We start from the raw sequence: 19911 nt of genomic DNA, 5'->3' as shown, positions 1-19911 counted from the left end.
TTCTAAGGACTCCTGCCCAACAGGGAGAGAACCTTGCAACTCAGGACCTCTGACAAAATGAGGTGGTTAAGAGCTCGTGCTCGGGGGCTACACCAGCCTGGATTCAGATCCTTGCTCTAGACCAGTGGTCCCCAACCTTTTTTGGGTCACGGACCGGTTTAATGTCAGAAAATATATATTTTCATGGACCGGCCTTTAGGGTGGGACAGATAAACGTATCACGTGACCGAGACAAGCGTCAAGAGTGAGTCTTAGACAGATGTAACAGAGGGAATCTGGTCATTTTTTAAAAATAAAACATCGTTCAGATTTAAATATAAATAAAACAGAAATAATGTAAGTTATTTATTCTTTCTCTGCGGACCGGTACCAGATGGCCCATGGACCGGTACCGGTCTGCAGCCCGGGGGTTGGGGACCACTGCTCTAGAGGATAGGTAAACTCACCCAAGTCACTTAGGTTAGTGAATTCACTTTCTGCACCTATAAAATGAGATTATGGGTACCCACCCTTAGAAGGTTGACAGTAAGGTTTAATGAGGCGATATCAGCTACTGCCTCTTGAGCCCTCTTGCTCTGCTGGGCCCCCGTTCTAGGCCCTCCACTGACACTATCTCATTTGCTGCTTTACTGGCACCCAGCACATGAACAGACAAATGCAAGCTGTCATGGTTATCAGGAATCACTCACCTGGCAGACCTAGCCAGGGACTGAGATCCTTGGAAAGGGAGCGGTATCAGAGAAAGTGTAGATCTAATCTTTTAAATAAGAGTTGGGAGAGACCTTGTCTGGGAAGATACTTGATGACAGGCCTTCTGCAGCAGTGTGCTCAAACTTGAGCCAACATCAGAATCCCCTACAGGGCTTCTCAACAACACAGATGCTTGAGCCCCACCCCAGAGTTTCTGGGTGGGTGGTCTGGGTGGGGCCAGAGAGTGTATAATACTGAGAAGTTCCCAGGTGATGGTACGAATGCTGGTCTGAGAACCCCTGGCCTGTGTTGAGGGTACAGCAGAGAAAGCATGTGATTCAGAACCAGACAGTCTTGAGTTCAAATCCTTACTCCTCTACTTACTAACTGTGTGGCCCCTGGACAGTTAATGAAAACATACCTCCCGCGCCCCACGTCCTGTGGGAGACACCAGTAGGTGGCCATCTGGGAGGCACAACGCTGACTCTCAGAAAATGTGCTTTTCTTCCCTGACTTAGCAGACCATTCTTCTAAGCCACCCAAAGGATTTTTTTTAACACAGGAGCGGAAGTTTCCGTTCTGGCTCTCCAGCACCAGCCAGCCTCCCTCCCCCCACCACTCAGCCTTCCTTAGCTCCTCTCCTGTCTGCCCCTGCAGGAGGAGCCCTTTGTCATGTTCCGGAAGTCTGACAGGACCCTGTTTGGAAATGACCGGTTTGAGGGCTACTGCATTGACCTGCTCAAGGAACTGGCCCACATCCTGGGCTTCTCTTATGAGATCCGGCTCGTGGAGGACGGCAAGTACGGGGCGCAGGACGACAAGGGCCAGTGGAACGGCATGATCAAGGAGCTCATCGACCACGTAAGTGGGGTTGAGGACCCTCCCCCCCAAAAGGCTTGGTCAAGTCCTGTGTGCACGTCGGGCTGGGGCATCCTGGCAGATGAGGGCCCTGGGGGCAGGTGGGATGGAGTCGGGGCTCTGACCAGAGGGGTATGGGTGCGAGGAGCTCCCTTTGGCCTGCCTCGTTCATGCTCCCAACTCCCCGCCTCTGCCCGCCATGTCAGCCCACACACACTGGCCCCACCTTTCTCAGAGCCGTTCCCACTGGTGTCTCTGAGGAGCTTGCTCTGTAGAAGCACCGCCTCCTGCTTCTTTAAGAGCAACCAAAGGATGCCCCAGCTATGTGAGTGGGCTATGCAAAACACTTCACCAACTCTGGGAACACTGAGATAGATCCATCACAGTCTTTAGTAAGCTGGGGTCCAGTGGGCAGAGAGGTGCTCTGGGGAACCAAGACCTGGGACGAAGGGATGAGCACGGCTCAGCTGGAAGGTACCAAGAAGGCAGGTTCTTCCTCAGTCTGAGTTGGGAGATGACCCAGAGGAGCAAGGAGCAGAAGCAACAGGCAGAGTTTTGAAAGAAGGAGCAGGTGGTGGGAGAACCCTGGAGTTTGTGGGACACTAAGAGGAAGATGAAGAAAATCCACAGTCTAGGGACACCACAGTAGGGGGAGTCAGAAGGCCTTGGGTTCGAGTCCTGATTACTCATTCATTAACTACGTAAACAGGCATGTCACTGGACCTCTCCAGGTGGCTTTATCCTCTGTCAATGGGTATAATTTCTCCCTCCTCGTAGGCTTGCTGTGATACTGGGCATGATGTACTAGGTGCAGGGCCCAGCCCACAGCCAGGCCCCCGTGAAAGGGAGGCTTGTAAGATGAGGTGAGTATACGCATCACCATGGTTAGAAGCCCAGGCTGTGGACTGCTGGGCCAAGGTTCAAGTCCTGGCTTTACCAGCTAATAGATGAGCAATGAGGTAAGTTCATCAACATCACTGAGCCTCAATTTCTTTACTTCTAAAATAGAGTAATTCGCAACTACCACAGCTCCTACGGTTGTGGCGGGAATACAGGAGGCAATGCTCATACAGGCTCAGCCGGCCCATGCATGACCTACCTTCCAACTCAGGGCCCTCAACTCTCCAGAAACATTTCCTATCAGAGACTTGCTAAGGAAGGCCAGAACCTTATCTGTACCAGACCCCTTATGATCTTTCTCGCCTTATCCTGACAACAACCCAGCAAGGAGGGTACTGATGCTACCACCCCTATAACAGTCAAGGAAGCCGAGGCAGAGGGAGGTGAAGGCCCCAGCTAGGGGCCCATCTTTGGAGAATCTCTGCCTCCAAAGCCCTGTGCTCTGAGCTCTGCAAAGAGCCAGAGCAGAGGAAGGCTCACTAACCTCAAAAGTGCCTAACGAAAGAAAGGATTATTCTCACTTCGCCTCTCCGGGTCGGGGTAGGCAGCATCAGGGCTTCCTGTTAGTCTTCCTGCCCCTGTTGGAGGGGACTGCCACATGGGGACCTTGAAGGCTAAAGCAGGGAGGAGGCCAGAGCTCAGAGCAAGAAGGCTCAAGCAGTGTTACACTGGGCCCCCGGAAATCCGGCTCCGAGGGAAGGCTGCAGGGAGAGGCCAGTAATGGTAAAGAACATGAACTCAGCTGGGCTTGATTCCCACTCTGTCACTTATTAGCCACGTGCTCCTGGACAAGTTTCTTAACCTGTCTGTTCCTGAGTTTCCTCATCTGTAAAATGGGAGTGATAATAATAGAACCTACCCCACACACAAGGCTGTTATGAAAACTAAGTTCACACATGTGCATTACTCAGTCGGCACTATGTCAGTACTAACTCGTATTATTTTTATCATTATGGGGGGAGGGGCTTTCAGGAAGTCTCTTTATCTTCCTGAGTTCATTTCTTAACTCAGTGAGAGCAATAATACCTGCCCTGCGTTCTTCTCTTCGAGGCAACTGATAGGGAGAAAGCTCCTAGGTTGTGGAATTCATAATATAAACGGAAGGGAGTGGTGTTGTCAACTCATTAGTAATAAGTGTAATTATTATGGAAATGAGTCAGCAGGCCCCAGAGGCATCTCCATTTATTTGCTCCCTGTGCACTCCTGAGTGGGGCTCTGGCGTGGGGGCTCCCAGTAGGTTCAGAGCCTGTCGTTTGCAGAGCTGAGCTGGGCTGGGGAGGAAGAAAGGATCGCGTGGAGCGGGGAAGCCACGTGCAGAAGCCAGCAGGGTACATGCCAGTCCTGTCACCACAGCGTCCCCGGCAGTCAGAGAGCTCTGAAGAGCTGTTTGCAAGGGGGTGGGTCAGAAAAGCGCAGCAGCAGCCAGACCTTGTGAAGCTGACCCTCAGCTGGGGAAGAGGAGGAGACCTGATCCGCGGCCTCCCTGCGGCCCAGTCTCCATGGAGGCCACAGGCCCTGACGGGGCATGCAGGTGACCTTGTTAAACCAGATTCCCTACAATTGATGAGCCTATTAATCCTAGCTTGGTGCCAATTTTAATATCATCATAACCATTTATTAGTGTCGTCAGATAATTAGTCTTCTCACTAGCTCATAGAAAGCTACTGGTAAAGACTTGGCAATATTATTACTTTCTTATTAGGGATCTGAACGTAGACATAAAAATGATGAATGCTAACTTTGCAAGGATCTGCCCCTAGAGGCCCATTTGGAGACCCTGGGTGGAGCTTGTGACCAGCAGGACTTGGGAAGTCCTTCCCTGACACTCTCTGCTTACCTCTGTCCCACGCCACATGGCCCTCCAAGGAGCCAGGATTGTGGAGGAAAATGGAGCCCCTGGAGGGTGTGTTCCCCTCCTGCTGACACACTCACCTCGCCAAAGTCACCTCCAACTATGGAAGCAACAAACGCGATGGGGCAGAGCAGTGCCTTCTCCATCCATCACTCCGTCTCTCTCTCTCTCTCAGATCGTCACTGTCTCCGTTTTTACTGCTGGCTCTCTCTCATTTCCCCTCTCTAAAAACTCTTCTACTCACATCCATGCCTTTCAGTTATTTCCATATGTTTTAATGACTTTGGAATCCAACAGCAATGGGTTCAAATTCTGAGTGTAGCGCTCTTAAGCTGACAGTGGAAAAGCTCTTCAACCTTTCCGACCTCCATTTTCACATCTATGAAATGGGATGTGGATGGACTGCAAAGGTGGACTCTTGTCAGGGCAGCCAGGTTGACCAGAGCTCTGGGGCACCTCAGGAGCTGCCTGAGGACGACCAGGTAAGCAGGTGAGGCATTCAGGAAGGAGTTGGGGCCACGTTGAAGTTCACCACAGAACAGTCAGCTGCGAGACTCAGCAAGCAGAGACCAGCTTGGGAAAGGCCTGGAAAGAGCCTGGCAGGGGTCAAGGTTCAGACAGCCAGCAGCAAGAGAGGACAAGAAGCAAGGTAGCAATGGGGCATCAGGGGTGAAGGAGGTATTGGAGGGAAACTGAGGTCAGAGGGAGCAACAGGCACATGCTGACACTCCTGCTGAGGACTACCTACCTGCTCCTTCATTCATTCCACAAAACTTGACTGAGCAGAATCTCAGCCGGGGCTCCTGGAGAGCAGAGCCTGAGGCAGAGGCTGAGGCCACTACTTAGTCACGGGTGTGATGCCAGGGAGAGCGTGAGGGGCAGGGCAGTGGTGCAAGAGGGAGGGGAAGTCGATATGAGGCTGTGAGGATTATTGAGCCATCGCCGCTGAGGATGACTAATGGCTTGATCCACAAGTCTGCGCCCCAAGGAAGACTTACAAAGTGTGTCTCAGGACCAAAGTGTCTCGTAGAGTGAGAGGAAAAGAGGGAGCAGGAGTATGAATGAACTGCCTCCTGACTTCCATGTATTTCTGGGCTTGGCATGGCGGGGAGGGGGGGGCATGGGAGCCAATCAGAGCCCTATAGCAGTGTCCATGGGAAGTCCTGGGGGCAAGAGGTGGCCAGGTGGCAGGAGGTAGGATGCTATCAGCTTGTACCTGTGTGAGGTTGGTCACAGCCAGAGGGTCTGTTCCAAGCACCCATGACGTGCCAGACCTGGACAGTGACTAGAGCTGTGGGAGCAACCAAGGCTTATTCTCTTTGGGAATAAACAATGAATCAATGGGACATGCTGACATTCCTGCCAGAACTTGGGAATCGGCCCCTCTCCCAGGCCTGGGGAAGACACAGGCTTCACTTCTCATCACAGGGCATCCATCAGCTCAGGAGGCCTGTGTATGAAGCACAGGTACCTGACCGGTGGGTCAGCACTTAGGACTTTTCTAGCACCTGTACCCATCTCTTTAGGTATATACGGGCTGTTACAAAGCTGTCAGTGGCCACAGTGCTGATTGTTCAGTGTGGTGGCCGGCTGGTGGGTCATCAGCAGATAGCACCGGTGACTCAGTGTACCTCACCCCTGAAAACTGCTATGCGGCAAGCTGTGCGGGAGTGCTTGGGTGAGCTCTTTGAAAGCTCCAGTGTCCCCATTGATCACATTATTTATTTATTCAATAAATTTATTAAGTTCGGTCACATGCTAGGTGCTGTGGCTACAGGGGTGAACAAACAGGCAGGATCCCTCCTCTGAGCCTCAGGATCTGACACTGCAGCGGAGGAAACAGACAGTAATCAATGAATGTATGAATAGATGCAACTATTCAGCCAGGGTTCCGAGAGGAGCACATGACCAGGTTAGAGAGGCACGGCATCATTCCTCACAGTCAGGAGGTAAGGCTGCCGTCAGCTCAGGAAGCCAGTGTGGGAATCACAGGTGTCAGTGGCTGACCCGCCCATTGACACTCATGAATCTTCCAGCAGCCATCTCCCCTCTACTCAGCTGTGTGGTTGTTCAGGCTGTTTGTCAGGTTAATGCCCAAGGCCTTCCAAGGGGCACTGTGTTTTCTTAAGGTTGGAGGCTGGGGGTCATCAGCAGACATCGTCTGTGACATGCTTTGCCCTCTTATAATCTGCCATGTGCTCAGACATGCTTGTGGGATGTCTCTCCTAAACCATCACCATCTCCATTCATTCAGTCCCCAAGTCTCTACCGCAGGCCTGCTATGAGCCAGGCACTGTGCTAGGCATGGGGCATACAGTAGTGAAAAGATAAAGGCTCAGGCCCTACTAGTGAGCTTATGGGCCAGTAGAGGAGAAAGACCTGGAGAATCATCTAATACCTCTAAAATCACAGCTAGGAGGAGGGCGAGGGGTGAAAATACCAGATGCTGTGAGAGTAATCACCAGGGAAACCTGACTCTATCTGGGGGCTCTGTCTGTAGAAATGATATTTGAGCTGACATCTGAAATAGAAGTAGCCATTAGCCAGACAAAGAGATTGGGGAAGAAGTTCCAGGTAGAGAAAAGTGCACATGCAAAGGCCCTGAGGTGAGAAAGGACATGGACTAGAGGGTGTGAAAGAAGCCAGGAGGAAGAGAACAAGGGGGAACATGGTGCAAGGTAAGGCTGGAGAGGCAGGCAGGGCTAAATCTGCACCTTCCAACCCAGTAGCCACCAGCCACATGGGGTTATTTCTACTTAAACTTAAAGTAATTAAAATTATTTAACTTAAAATTAGTTAAGTAAAAGTATAAATCCAGTTCCTCAGTTTCACAAGCCCCATGTCAAGTTCTTGATAGCCACCTGTGACTTGTTACCATAGTTGTTGAATGGTGCAGTTACGGAGCACCCTCATCCTTGCAGAAAGTTGTATTGGACAGCGCTGGCCAGATCATGAGTGGCTCAAGGAGCCCGTAGTAAGAATTTCTTATCCTAAAGGCAGAGGGAAGTCTTGACATATATTGAACAGCACTGGGAATGGGGGGGGGGGGATTCTAGCTGGAGAAACACCGCATCAGGGAAGAGTGGAAGGTGAAGTCCATGGATACCGTGTACCAGAGATAGATAGGCAGAGAGCCAGCAGACGGAGCCCTGGGGACAAGTTCTGCTTGTGTGGCTAGAGTGAGAGTGGTTTTTCTGGGTGGCTAGGCAGCAGAAACAGAGGGATCTGGAGGGAGGCAGAGGCAAATTGGCATGTACCTGCTGCCATAGGGCTGCCAAACCCCACCAGGCAACGTGAAGTGTATGCTGGGTATAAACCTGGGTGCAGTCATGGTCAGGAGCTAGATAGAGTCAGGTTCAGGTCTCGGGGAATGCAACCTAAGCTCAGGACAGGGCAGGGTGGGCCCAGCTATAAACTGTGTCCATCAGAATGGCACAGACGCCGGTAGGGGCTGGCAGCAGGCAGCAGAAGGAGCTCCATGCATCCTTCCCACGGTCTATGTGGCAGGTGTATAAGTTTCCTAGGCCTGCTACAGAAAATGACCACAAACCAGATGGCATAAAACAACAGAAATGTTGCCCTGCCTCTCTCCTGGTTTCTGGTGTGGCTGTCAGTCCCTGGAATGGTTTGGCTCGTAGCTGCTTCACTCCAACCTCTGCCTCCGTCAGCACATGGCCTTCTTCTGTGTGTGTGCCCTCTCCTCTTCTGGAAGAATAGCCGTCATGGGAGTTAGGGCCCACCCTAGTCCAGCACGACTCTGTCTTAACTTGATTACTTCTGCAAAGACCCAATTTCCAAATAAAGTTGCATTCATCCATACCAGTGGTTAGAACTAGAACATATTTAATGGAGGGTGGGCACAATTCAACCCCCGACACGTGGTTTGTATGGTAAAACATTGGGCTTTGAGGTCACGGTAAACTGAGTCCAAGTATTGGCTCAGCCACTTGCCAGCTTGCACATGCCTCTCAGCCTGAGTGAAGCTCAGCACTCTCACCTGGAATGGAATGATAGCGTTTACCGCCTCAGGGGGCTGCTGGAAGAATCACATAAGGCAGTATATGTAGCACACTTGGCGGTATTTAGAGTATAAGAAGCACCCATGAATAATAGCAGTACTTACTCTTTTTACTATAGTAGGTCATAATCTGAGCAAGCAGATGTCCTGGAGGTTCCCAACCAAGAGACAGAGCACAGAAGTGGGGAATCTAGTGGACACCATACTTGGAAAACGAAGTAGGCAGGTGCCAAAAGGGACACCAGACACAGGGAGCAAGCTGGGGCTCAGGGAACAGAGCTGAATCCCTGGGGAGAACCCCCATCCTAAGAGAAGATCAGCTAATGACAAGTTGCCAGAAATGGGACCCTGATGACAAGTCTTTTCTTAGAATCTGGTAGGAGGTTGCCCAAGTTTCAGTCTGGGATGCAAGGCTAGGGCTCAACCAGCAGCCAACGTGGCTGGATGCTCAGGGCCAAAATATGGAGCTATAGCTTATTACGTCATTCTTGCCTTCAGTTCTAGTTGCTGGGGATTTTATAGAGCAGGTGGGGCCCAATGGCCTCATGCAAGGATAGAGTAGAGTAGCAAAGGCTGGAGACAGGCAGGTCCTGACAGATTCTTGGTAAATGGAAAGCACTTTATGGGGATGAAGTAGTGTCCTGGAAGGACCATTCTGTCTGCTCTAGAAGCTTATCAAATATATAGAAATGTTCTTGGGGAGGCAGGACAGATCAACAAATCACCCACAGGACCAACAAATGCGTTGGGCAAGTCTGAGGTTTGGGAGTTTATTCAAGGATGTGATTACTATAAATATGAGAGCAAAGACCTTGGATCTTCTCTGAGCCTTAGTTTCCCTCCATAGAAAATTTGGGACTGGAATAGACATTGTTAAAAGTTCTCTTGCCCAGCTCTGACAGCCTATGATTTTATGAATCATCCTCAAAGAAAACTTGCCTGAGTGGGAGGAACCTGCCAAAATTGGGCCTTTCATTCCGAGTAATGAACTGAAACGGCAAAGGCTTGACATCTGTTCTGCCATTTCAAGAGAACTTGGACAAAATAAGGCCTCTTTCAGGGAAATCATAACCAAAGGTAAAAAGTAGTGTTTTCTTGCCTAAAATAAAATTGAAGTAGAAAGATCCAGCCTTCCTGAAACCCAAGAGAGAACACACATAAAAATTTCCCATGAAGAAGGTCAGGTTGACCGGTTGTCTTGCTGCTGTAGGCACAGATTGTCTAAGATGCCCTACCCCTAACTCCATTAGAGCAGAAAATAGAGAGACTGGTGGGGGGGGGGGGTTCTGAAGGTTCCCAGTGGCCCTGGAAGAAGAAAAGAGAGCCCGTGGCCTTATGATTGTCTTTCTTACCAATCCTTAAACATTTCTGGTAGAGGGAACAAAGCCCTGGCTATGAACACCTTGATCTCGTCCATAACTAATGCTGTCATCCAACTTGCCACCAAACCAAAGGAAGATTTGCCTCCACTGACTTTGAGATTCTTCCCAAGAAACCAGTGCAAGCCCCAGAGGCCATTCATTCCCAGAGACCAGTTCCAAATGCATTCTGGACAATGACGATGACTTTGGGTTCAGAATAGAGCCTCCCAAAGCATTGTGTTTTGAAGGGACAAGGCTAGGGAAAGCCAAATTCTAGAATCAAAAGCCCATTTCACCCATGTCATGCCAATATTATAGAGGATCCTAGAACTTTCAGACTGAGAGGTACTGTCCAGGGGCCCAACTCCAGCTCCCACCCTACTCAGAGTCCTATTCTCAGCCCCCCAAAAGGTTGACCAGTAGCTCCATGAGAGCAGGGGCTGGGTCTCTTGCTCACCTCTGCATCCCAGACTGGTGCATAGTAGGTCTTGAGCAAATACACATTAATCCCTCTGCACCTTCCCAAATAGTTCTCTTTCTTTTGTTGTTTTCCTAAACTAAGAGGGCTCCAGGGAACTGGGTTGGCCACAGCTGCCTGTTTCTTCATCCTCTGCCTTAAAAACTAAGCAAGTTCCAGCCCACATCTTCATACATTTACAAAAAAAGAAGGTCCCAGTATAAAATAATCATTTGTAATAGGCTCCTCTTTCCGGTCTTTCCCAGGTTCTGAGGGTCACTGACTCCTTGTGCCCCAAGTGCCAATAGTTGAGTGTTGGGGGTGCTGTTAGAAGGAGAAACAATGGAGTGAGCAACACCGTGGCTGTGTTTCCCAATGCCCCCAGTCTAGGATGTCTGCAAAGCCATTCAGAAGCTGGGATTCCACCCATATCAGTCCTCCCCTTGTTGGAGTCTTATTTCAACTTGGTTCCTGGGTTCTATTCTAAGTTTAGTGAAATCAGAGATAATGTCAACAGCTATCATTTAGTAAACAATTTGATTAGTGTCCATTTTCCTCAACTCAGTATTTTTTAGTGCCCAGTGGGATCTCATAACTATCAGATGGGTGGGTGGATGGATGGCCAGGTGGATGGACAGAGCTGGGCCAAGGCAGTGGGTGGCTGCTTAGAGGCGTTTCCTGGGGAGGGGATCTCAGAGGTAGCATCCCCCCATCTTAGCAAAGGGGTCTTTAGTGCTGTTCTTTAGGGCCCAGCCTCCCTTTCTGATCTGCCCCATCTGAGGAAGGGAAGTGATAACTTTGTTCATATTCTAGTGTGTAAATATTCACAGGAACCCAAGCTGTCACCTCTCAGAGGGAAACGTTATTAATGAGCAAATATTACAGAGGCTGAGATGGGGCTTGAAAATTGAGAAATGAAGCAGTACATCAGCCACAGTCCCAGCTGTGCTTAGACACCCACAGGTAAATAAGCAGATGAGACAAAAGGTCACATGGCGACACATACTGCCATTCAAACTGAGAGGCTAAAATCTTCCCATAGGACAGAGCAAACTTCATGGGATTTTAGAATTGGAGGCTATCAGGGAGGGCTTCTTGAAAGAAGCAACATGTGCAAAGAAATATGGAAGGTGGTAAAAGGCCACAGGGAGAGGGCATTTCAACAAGGCACAGTGTGCCAAGCATGGATGTGGTCAACAGGAAGATGGTAAGTGGGGCCTCATTTAGGAAGAGAGTAGTGGGGTGAGGCTGGGAAGATAGAAATGAAGGGATACAGATTTTTAATTAAGAAAAGCTCAGATCCAAGAGATAGAATTTTTATTATTCCCTTCAATAAAATTGTGATGGGCTAAGATTTATCAACCTAGGAACATTCCTAGCCTTCCTTACTCTCCTTTCTTCCTCAACTCTGTTCCCTCCCCTCACTGATTAAGGAGGACTCTGGATTTCCCTGTTTAGTTCCTTCCCTGCCTTCTCCTTCCCAGGAAGGTATTATTTTTACCTAACTGGTTTTAGGGGCTTTTAGGATATATAGAATAACTAGAGTGGGGTGAAACAGTTGAGGCATGCATAGGAGAGGAAAACATTTAAATAAGGTATGTTGTGGATTCCGTGTTCCCTTCCTGATGTTTGAAAGTCACAAATAAAAAACATGAGTGATCTTTAAATGTTTTCAGGCTGCCGAACTGTATTTGACAAAGCACCATTTTGAGAATAGACCACATGGTAACAGTTTGAATGGGCTCCATTGTCTGTGTGTTTATGCCGCTGTCCTTTTCCTCAAGGTCATGAGCTCTTGGAGAACAGTTCATCACTGCCTTCCCATACCCTGAGCATGGCCTGGCCCGGAGGAAGGGTTAGTAAATGTTGAAACTGGAGAGCGGTTAAGTGATCCAGGGCTCAGGCAACTGACTCCACTCCAAAGAATGCTCTGTCCACTGCTACTCTGAAGCTTTGCTAATAGTCTCTCTCTCTCTCTCTCTCTCTCTCTCTCCCTCTCTCTCTCTCCTTTTCTCGCTCTCATTGCAGAAGGCGGATCTGGCCGTGGCCCCCCTGACCATCACCCACGTCCGCGAGAAAGCCATTGACTTCTCCAAGCCCTTCATGACGCTCGGTGTCAGCATCCTATATCGCAAGCCTAATGGCACCAACCCCAGTGTCTTCTCCTTCCTCAACCCCCTGTCCCCAGACATCTGGATGTATGTGCTCCTTGCCTACCTGGGTGTCAGCTGTGTCCTCTTTGTCATTGCCAGGTAAGGGTAATGCCATGGCTGAAGCTCTGGCCCAAGGTTGGCAGTTTAGATAGCCAGGCAAATCACCACTCAGACCACTGCTGTGCATGCTTCTCTCTCCTTCTCTGTAGCTCAGATCCTTTTCTATCCCTCCAGGAATATTCCATGTTCCTCTGAGCCTGAGTACTCTAGTCCTCGCCCTGGTCTGTGTATATGACTCTGAGAAGCAACACTTATGCCCAAGCCTTATGAGCAGGCTAGGAGAGGTTAAGTCATTGCCCAGAGATGCACCACCTGGGCCAGGCACCAGGTACGGCAGACTCAGGTGCATTGGGTGGCTCAGCAGCTGGCTTGATGCTTGGGAAAAGGACTATGCTTATTCAGTCCACAACAGCAAAGAGAATAGTACCAAATGGACTCACACACCTGCACTCATGCAAAAAAGTGGCATACACACATACCTCCCTGTCTGTAAGACACGTTAGCAGTACCCTTGCACATTTGGTTGTATAAATGAAAGATGCTAGCACAGGGGTCAGGAACCTCTGGCTCGCGAGCCAGATGTGGCTCTTTTGATGGCTGCATCTGGCTCGCAGACAAATCTTTAATAAAAGAAATAACAGCGTTAAAAATATAAAACATCCTCATGTATTACAATTCATTCATTTCCTACCACTTATGTTCATGGTTGCAGGTGGCTGGAGCCAATCACAGCTGTCCTCCGGGACAACACCAAATTTTTATTGGATAATGCGTAAAGTACACGGTCGTTGTATGGCTCTCATGGAATTACATTTTAAAATATGTGGCGTTCATGGCTCTCTCAGCCAAAAAGGTTCCCGGCCCCTGTGCTAGCACATTCTTGTGGTAGTCAGCAGGAGAAGGTGACTAGGGCCACACTGAGTTCAGTGTTTGCTGAGCACCTAGTGTTTGCCAAGCACCAGATCCTTGACAAGCCAATGTAGTATTTAATTCCCACAGCCTCCCAGTCAGAAGAGACATCTGGGCTCAGTACTGGCCAGGGCCATTCTAGCAATAAGTAACACATTTGGCCTTTGAACTAGAGTCACCTAGTGTTTTATCAGGGGCCCACATCTCTGGCCACTTGGACATCTGTCCTCTGCCTCTGCCCCAAGTGGGTAGTTTCTGGGCCCAGCTTCCCCTCCCTTCCCAGCTGGGTCCTCAGTCCCCTTCCCCCAGGCTCCAGCCCAGCCTCTGCCCTGATTATCTTTTCTCTAAATCCTAACAAAACACGAAGGGAGACTTCTCTGGAGAGGCAATTTGAGATCCAAGGACTTGGTGTTTCAGCCGTTTTTTTCCTCCTGGGTCTTCTTTGAAAACCTTTCCCCACCCCACTCCCTTTCGCTCCCTCCTCCTACACAGAGAAAGACCAAAGGGAAGGATGGCAGAGATGAAATTGTCCTGCTTCCGAAACCCTTTGCTGCCTGTCTGCTCAGCCCAGCCGGCAGCCCAGCCTGCCACAGAGAAGCCTTCATTAGGCCACTTGTCTCTAATGGTCTAACAAGCCTTTGAAAGCCAGGAGCCACTCTCTGCAGCTCTCTTCGTAATTTTAGCAGCTCCAGCCGGTCACTCTGGAGCTCCCCCACAAAACAGCTCCAGCTTTTCCAGCCTTGGTCCTGCCCATGGGATGTGCGTCCCCTCCCCCTCCCAGGCCTGGCCTTTCATCAGCTGCCGGCATCCACGCCCGCTATCTACCACGTCCCCCCTGGCCAGGAAGTAGGAACCCCCTTCCCAACGTTAGGCTGGGGAGACTTTTGGAGAGAGATGGGATTTCTGGAGCTTCTGGAATGGCATGGGACCCAGGAGGAGAGAAGAAAGGAACAAGAAAAGGTCTGGCCACAAAGCCATGAACAGCATTATAGTACAATTGTGTAGCACTCACATGACACAATTCGCACACATCCTGTCAAACCTTTACAACAGTCCTGTGAGGTGGGTATGGACATTCCTACTTTGCAGAAGTAGACACTGGGGCTCAGAGAGGTTAAGTCATTGCCCAAAGTTATAAAGCTTTTTCTTGGCAGTTAGGCTTCAAATCATAACCTGTCCATGTTTAAATCGTGGGTGGCAAACAGAGTGTCCCGAGGGGCCAGTCAGAAAGCATGAGACCGTGAAGCAGGCTGAGTGGCAGGTAGCAGGGCCTGAAAGGGACAACAGCACACTGGAGGCCCACACCTGAGGAAAGAAGCAGCCGCTGCTCAGCTCCAACAGCTGCGCTAGGCGGGATGCAGGGCCATCGCTGCAGAGTCCCTGATTTTTAGAGACAGATTCAAGCTTTTATGTGACACCACGTGGCTTTTACATGTAGCCATTAGTTCGATTTTTTTACAACACTGTCAGGGTCGAGCACAGCACATCTGTATGGCGCATGTGGCCCCCTGCCCCTTCTCTATGTGGCCTGGGTCCTTTAGACCACTTCATGCTGGCTGCTGAAAAACCGGACACAGCTGCCCAAGAGATGAGGTCGGTGAAGGTGACAGGTTCCCAGGTCCACTCACGGCAGCTCTGTCTTGGCACAGGGCTTATCCATCCAGCAGATCGGCCTGGCCTGCCTCGTGCTTGCCTAACAACAGGGCGTCAGCATTGAGCAACACCTTTCTCTGCCACCAGGATATCCTGCTACGTGCCACGGAAGCCCTAACAGCCCCCTAGACCCTCCCTCCAGGGTCTCCCATCTCTCGGGAGTGCTCTAGCTTCCTCCAGTCTCAATTCCCTCAGTGGAACTCCAGCCTGTACACAGAGGCCCCCTCTGGTTACCACCGGGGCTTCTCTTCCTTTAGAAGGCAGTGGGGGGGGGGGGCCTTAAAGGAACGATTCTTTTCTGTCATACGTGCATTGGTATATTCAGAGAAAAAAGCTTGAACAATTATATAGCACACTGTTCTCCCCAGGGGATGGGATCCTGGAATACGTTCCCTTTCTCACTGTATTCTTCTGCGCTGTTGGAATATTTTATGGAGAGTGTATTTTACTTTTGTTTTTCCCTTTAAATTTTTGAGTGATACACGAGTAATTCAAAAATATGAAGAAATAGTAAAATAGTAATAATAGTAAGTAAATAAATAAATAATGCACATAACGCAAAAATTCATTCTCATTTTTAAAAATTCATATAAGACATATGTCGCAAAAGGCTTTCCTAAAGTTCCTTCTGCCATTCCAGCTTCTCTCCCCAGAAGAAAACACTGGTGTTTTTCAGAATTGGCTTCTTCCAGGCGCTTTACATGCATTTATGTACAAATGGACATGAAAAGGTAGAGAGCTGTGTCTTCGGGAATCTATTTACATCACTGTGACCCCATTGTTCTTATTTTTGTCACTTTTATTTTTAAAACCAAATAATACGTGTTGAAGATCTCTCCCTGTCGGTACAGCTAGAAGCATCTTGTTCTCTTCTATCGGCTGCATGATATTTCAAAGAACGGTGGTGGCAGAGTTTATTCCATCATTTCTCTATTAAAGGACATTTCCGTTTCCAGCTCTTTCGCTTTTACAAACCATGCTGTGATAAATACCTGCATGCGTGCGCTTTGTGCTCACGTACTCATGCTTTTTTCCAGGTTGGATAATGAGTCGCTGAATTGTTGAGTTGAAGGGCAAGGGCATGTGTACTTTTAATTTTTAAAAGATACTGCTGGATTACCATTATAACCAGCAAAAGCCACTAACAATAAAGAACAAGACAGAATGGTCATGATTTCCCGTCCCTGCCTCACCAGCAGAACAATGAGGCAGTTGATGCTGAAGGTGGTCGCACATCAACGGGGTGCTAAACCCCCGGCTGGTGTGACATGGACGGACGCCCCTTCCCGATCCTGTCAACCTGCAGCTGGCCCTCACTGCTCCCCTCTCTGCTCCCCGCAGATTCAGCCCTTACGAGTGGTACGATGCTCACCCCTGCAACCCTGGCTCCGAGGTGGTGGAAAACAATTTCACTCTGCTAAATAGCTTCTGGTTCGGAATGGGCTCCCTGATGCAGCAAGGTATGTGCCCCCTCCCAGGGGCAGCCTCCTCGTCCCAGGGGACCTCTTATCTTGGGGGTGGGGTTGGGGGGGGGGGCTTCAGCCTTCATGGAGTCAGCAAAGTCAGCCCACTCTCCAGGACTATCACAGGTTTGGAGACACCTGGACACTCAGGCCCGTGCCCTTGCTGCAGGTCCCTGCCCTTGGACACTACTGTGTCTGGGCCCGCTCGGGTTCTAAGGCTAAAGCCCCTAAGCCCCACCCCTGTGATGCAGGGCTCATCCCCACCCTCCTGCTCCAGGTGAAGTGGGCATGGAGCATCCTTCGTGCCGGAGCCAACCCCACCGATGGCCCCACCACCACAGAATCTGTCTGAACAACACTGGGGGAAGGCTGGAGGCGGGGAGGCTGGGTGAGAGGTCATTGCAGGAATGAGATAATGAGACGTGAACTGGGGTAGTGGCCATGGGGTAGAGGACAGAGATGGACTAAGAGAACTTCAGAATGGAGCAGGGACAGGACTCAGTGACCACCTGGCTGTGGGGAGCCTGGGAGTAGGAGGGATCCAGTCTGAGGTGGGGACGTTAGCCTGAGCGCATCAGAGATGGGACACACAGAAGGACACCGTGTGCTTGCGTCCTCTTGAGGGAGAGCTGAGCCTGACCCTGGGCTGGTGGCGCACCCTTTGGAGACATGTGCAACTCCTCACAGATCTCAGAAAGTGGAGCCTCTGCTCTGGCTTCAAGGAGTGTGGTGAAGAGACGCCATGGGCCGGAGCTGGGCGCAGGGAACGAGCCCTAGTCGGGAAACACCTGCAGAGAGAACACACACCCAGGTCACCGCCTCTCTGTCCAGACAGAGCCTCTTTGCTCGGGAAATGGAGGAATCAAAATCTCTGCCTATGTTAGGGTCCCACTAAGGGACTGTGGGGGACAAAGGGGCATGGGAGGGAAAAGAATCCAAAGACAACATCCTTCTCCCTCACTCATCTGTGTGTACCCTCAAGGCCCAGCACAAATCCTGGTCCTTAGTAGACACCTACCAGCAAACAGTGAATGGATGGACGAATGAGTGAATGAATGATATACCCGTTGTGTCCTGAGTGCCCACCACTGCCAAGCCCTGGGCACATGAATGAAGAAGGCTGAGGAAAGATAAATCTATCCCCCGCCTGATGATTTCCCATCCATGGTAGGGATACCACAGAGCCTGGCAAAGCTCCTCAAGCAAACAACCAAAATGGATCATTCTCTCTTGGGGAGGCAGCTGTTCCCCTCCCTCGGAGCAGTTGGGGGGAAGGCCAGGCAGGTGAGGCTGGGGTTGGCTGGCGAGGTGGGGACACTGAGGAGTGCTGGTGGGAAGTGACAGGCAGCTCTCAAGGGAAGTGCCTCGTTCTGTCCCCGCTATTAATGAGCGTCCTGAAGCCTCACCTTGCTTCTTTGTCCATCATCTTTGTTCCGTGACAGTTGGGAAAGACCTGGAAGGCCCTCAATGCAGTAATAACTTCTCTTCTTCCATCTCCTGCTGCTATTCAAAGCACTGGCCCCTAGTGTATTCCCCGTGAGGTTTTGATGAGGAGGGAGAAAAATAGTTGTGTATTTGAAAACCTCTCCCTTGAGTGATTTCTTTGAGGAGAGAAAAAAAACATCCATATCAAAGCAGACGCTTTTCAAATTGCAGGCCCAAATATTCTGGAAAGTTCAGGAGTCACTTGCTATTTAAATCTCTTGAAAGCCGCCTCGTTAATTACTTCAGTTAGAAGGTTTCCCCTAAATTGTGCTCCACACCCAAGGTCGGGGAGGAAGAGTGATCTATTTTGGCAAAGAGCTTCAAAAAATGTTGATTTTTATCCTCCTGCAAAGCACCGCATCGCAATCTTGTATTTGTATAGCAATTGTATTTCCAACACAATTTCTCCTCAAATTATATCATTACGGCATCAAGGTGTTTGTAGGAGGCTGGGGTGGAGGAAGGACGAGTCTCTGCAGAGTCCCGGAGAGGGGAAGGGTCTGGCACAGCTGTACAGAGTGTCAGGAGCAGGATTCACTTGAGAACCCAGGGGTCTGACTCCCAGGTGTTCAGAACCTGGGACCGCACAGGGGTCCATGCAAAGGCCTCAGAAGGTCTGGCAAACGTGTGACATGCTGTTCACATGCCTGTTGTTCTAGAGCAGTTCTTACATGTTAGCCTGCATCAGAATCACCTGGAGGGCTTATCAAACCCTGATTGTCGGGCCCCACCCCTAAAGTTACTGATTTAGCAAGTCCCGGGGTGGAGCCTGAGAATGTGCGTTGCTAACAAGTTCCCAGGTGATGTCATGCTGTTGGTCCAGGGCCCACGCTTTGAGAACCAGGGTTAAGGATACGGCCTCAGCTTTCATTAGATTGTCAATGGAGTCCATGACCCAGAGGACCTGAGCAGCCCTGATCCAGATGCTGTCAAAGACCACCTGCCTCTTCCCTTCTCCCAGGGTCAGAACTGATGCCCAAAGCCCTGTCTACGCGCATCATCGGTGGCATCTGGTGGTTCTTCACGCTCATCATCATCTCCTCCTACACGGCCAACCTCGCCGCCTTTCTGACCGTGGAGCGCATGGAATCGCCCATCGATTCTGCTGATGACCTGGCCAAGCAAACCAAGATCGAGTATGGGGCTGTCAAGGATGGGGCCACCATGACCTTCTTTAAGGTGAGGCCCCCTCCTTCCCACTGCAGCACTGCAAGCTGACCCTTTGCTGTCCTTCCCTAACCGCATAGAGCCGAGGGACCAGAAACCCCCGGCACTTAGTCCCTCCCTGCAAGGAACCGGTTAACTTTTGGGAGTTGTGGTGATGTGTCCACCTGTGTTAGTCTCGGCACAGATCCTAGAAGTTTCTCCACCTTGGACAAGCAGTGTGAGTGTGGTTTTCCTAAATCCCCAGAGGAGAACAGGTGGAGAGACGAAGCTGGAGAAGGGGGAAGGAGAAGGGAGGCCAGATACACAAACAGGCCCCAGGGCCAGTGGGCTCCCTGCCCTTGGCTTTGGGTCTCGGCGGCATCCATCTCTACAAGGCTGGCCTGGGCTTGTTGTGGGTGAGCTCTTCACCACGGAGAGCACAGCAGGGGACACAGCCTCAGAGGGAGAGAAGAGGCATAAAACTTAAACACGTGTTTACAAACATTCCTTAGCACCTGCTCAGGTTACTTACTGATCTTATGGGGATCTGGCCAGGACCTTGCTGCTCCTCCTGCTTTTGTAAGGTATTGGGCTCAGTTCCCCAATGTTTTTACACCTTCTAGTAGAGTAGCTGAGGGTTTAGAAGACTGGCTGACTCTGAAAACCAGTAGCTATAAATGTTCTTCTGAAATTAAAGTACTTGTACCAATAGCTACCACCGCTATGGGCTCACAGTGAGCCAGGCACTGTGCTAAATGCTTGCCTCCTTTAATCTTCATGACAAATCCACTTTGCACATGTGGAAACTGAGGCTCAGAGTGGTTAAGTGGCTTATCCAAGGACTCACAGCTGGAGGAGTCAGATGCTGACCCAGGTCTGCCTTCCTTCATCCAAGGCCCATGGTCA

At 50.3% G+C, this 19911-nt stretch overlaps 1 protein-coding gene across 1 annotated transcript in view; it reads left to right on the top strand.

Annotated features, from left to right (window-relative positions):
• The window catches only part of GRIK3 (glutamate ionotropic receptor kainate type subunit 3), a 225122-nt gene that overhangs the window by 188817 nt on the left and 16394 nt on the right, over positions 1-19911 (top strand). The window contains exons 10-13 of the mRNA XM_066375884.1: positions 1348-1551; positions 12165-12388; positions 16253-16371; positions 18821-19038. Coding sequence (XP_066231981.1) covers positions 1348-1551; positions 12165-12388; positions 16253-16371; positions 18821-19038 — 765 coding nt within the window. The remainder of the gene's footprint in view (positions 1-1347; positions 1552-12164; positions 12389-16252; positions 16372-18820; positions 19039-19911) is intronic.

The sequence above is a fragment of the Saccopteryx leptura genome, chromosome 3 (genome assembly GCF_036850995.1).
Source record: "Saccopteryx leptura isolate mSacLep1 chromosome 3, mSacLep1_pri_phased_curated, whole genome shotgun sequence".
NCBI classification, from domain to species: domain Eukaryota; kingdom Metazoa; phylum Chordata; class Mammalia; order Chiroptera; family Emballonuridae; genus Saccopteryx; species Saccopteryx leptura.
Note: the sequence above shows the minus strand (reverse complement) of the source record. Positions and strands in the feature narration are given on the sequence as shown.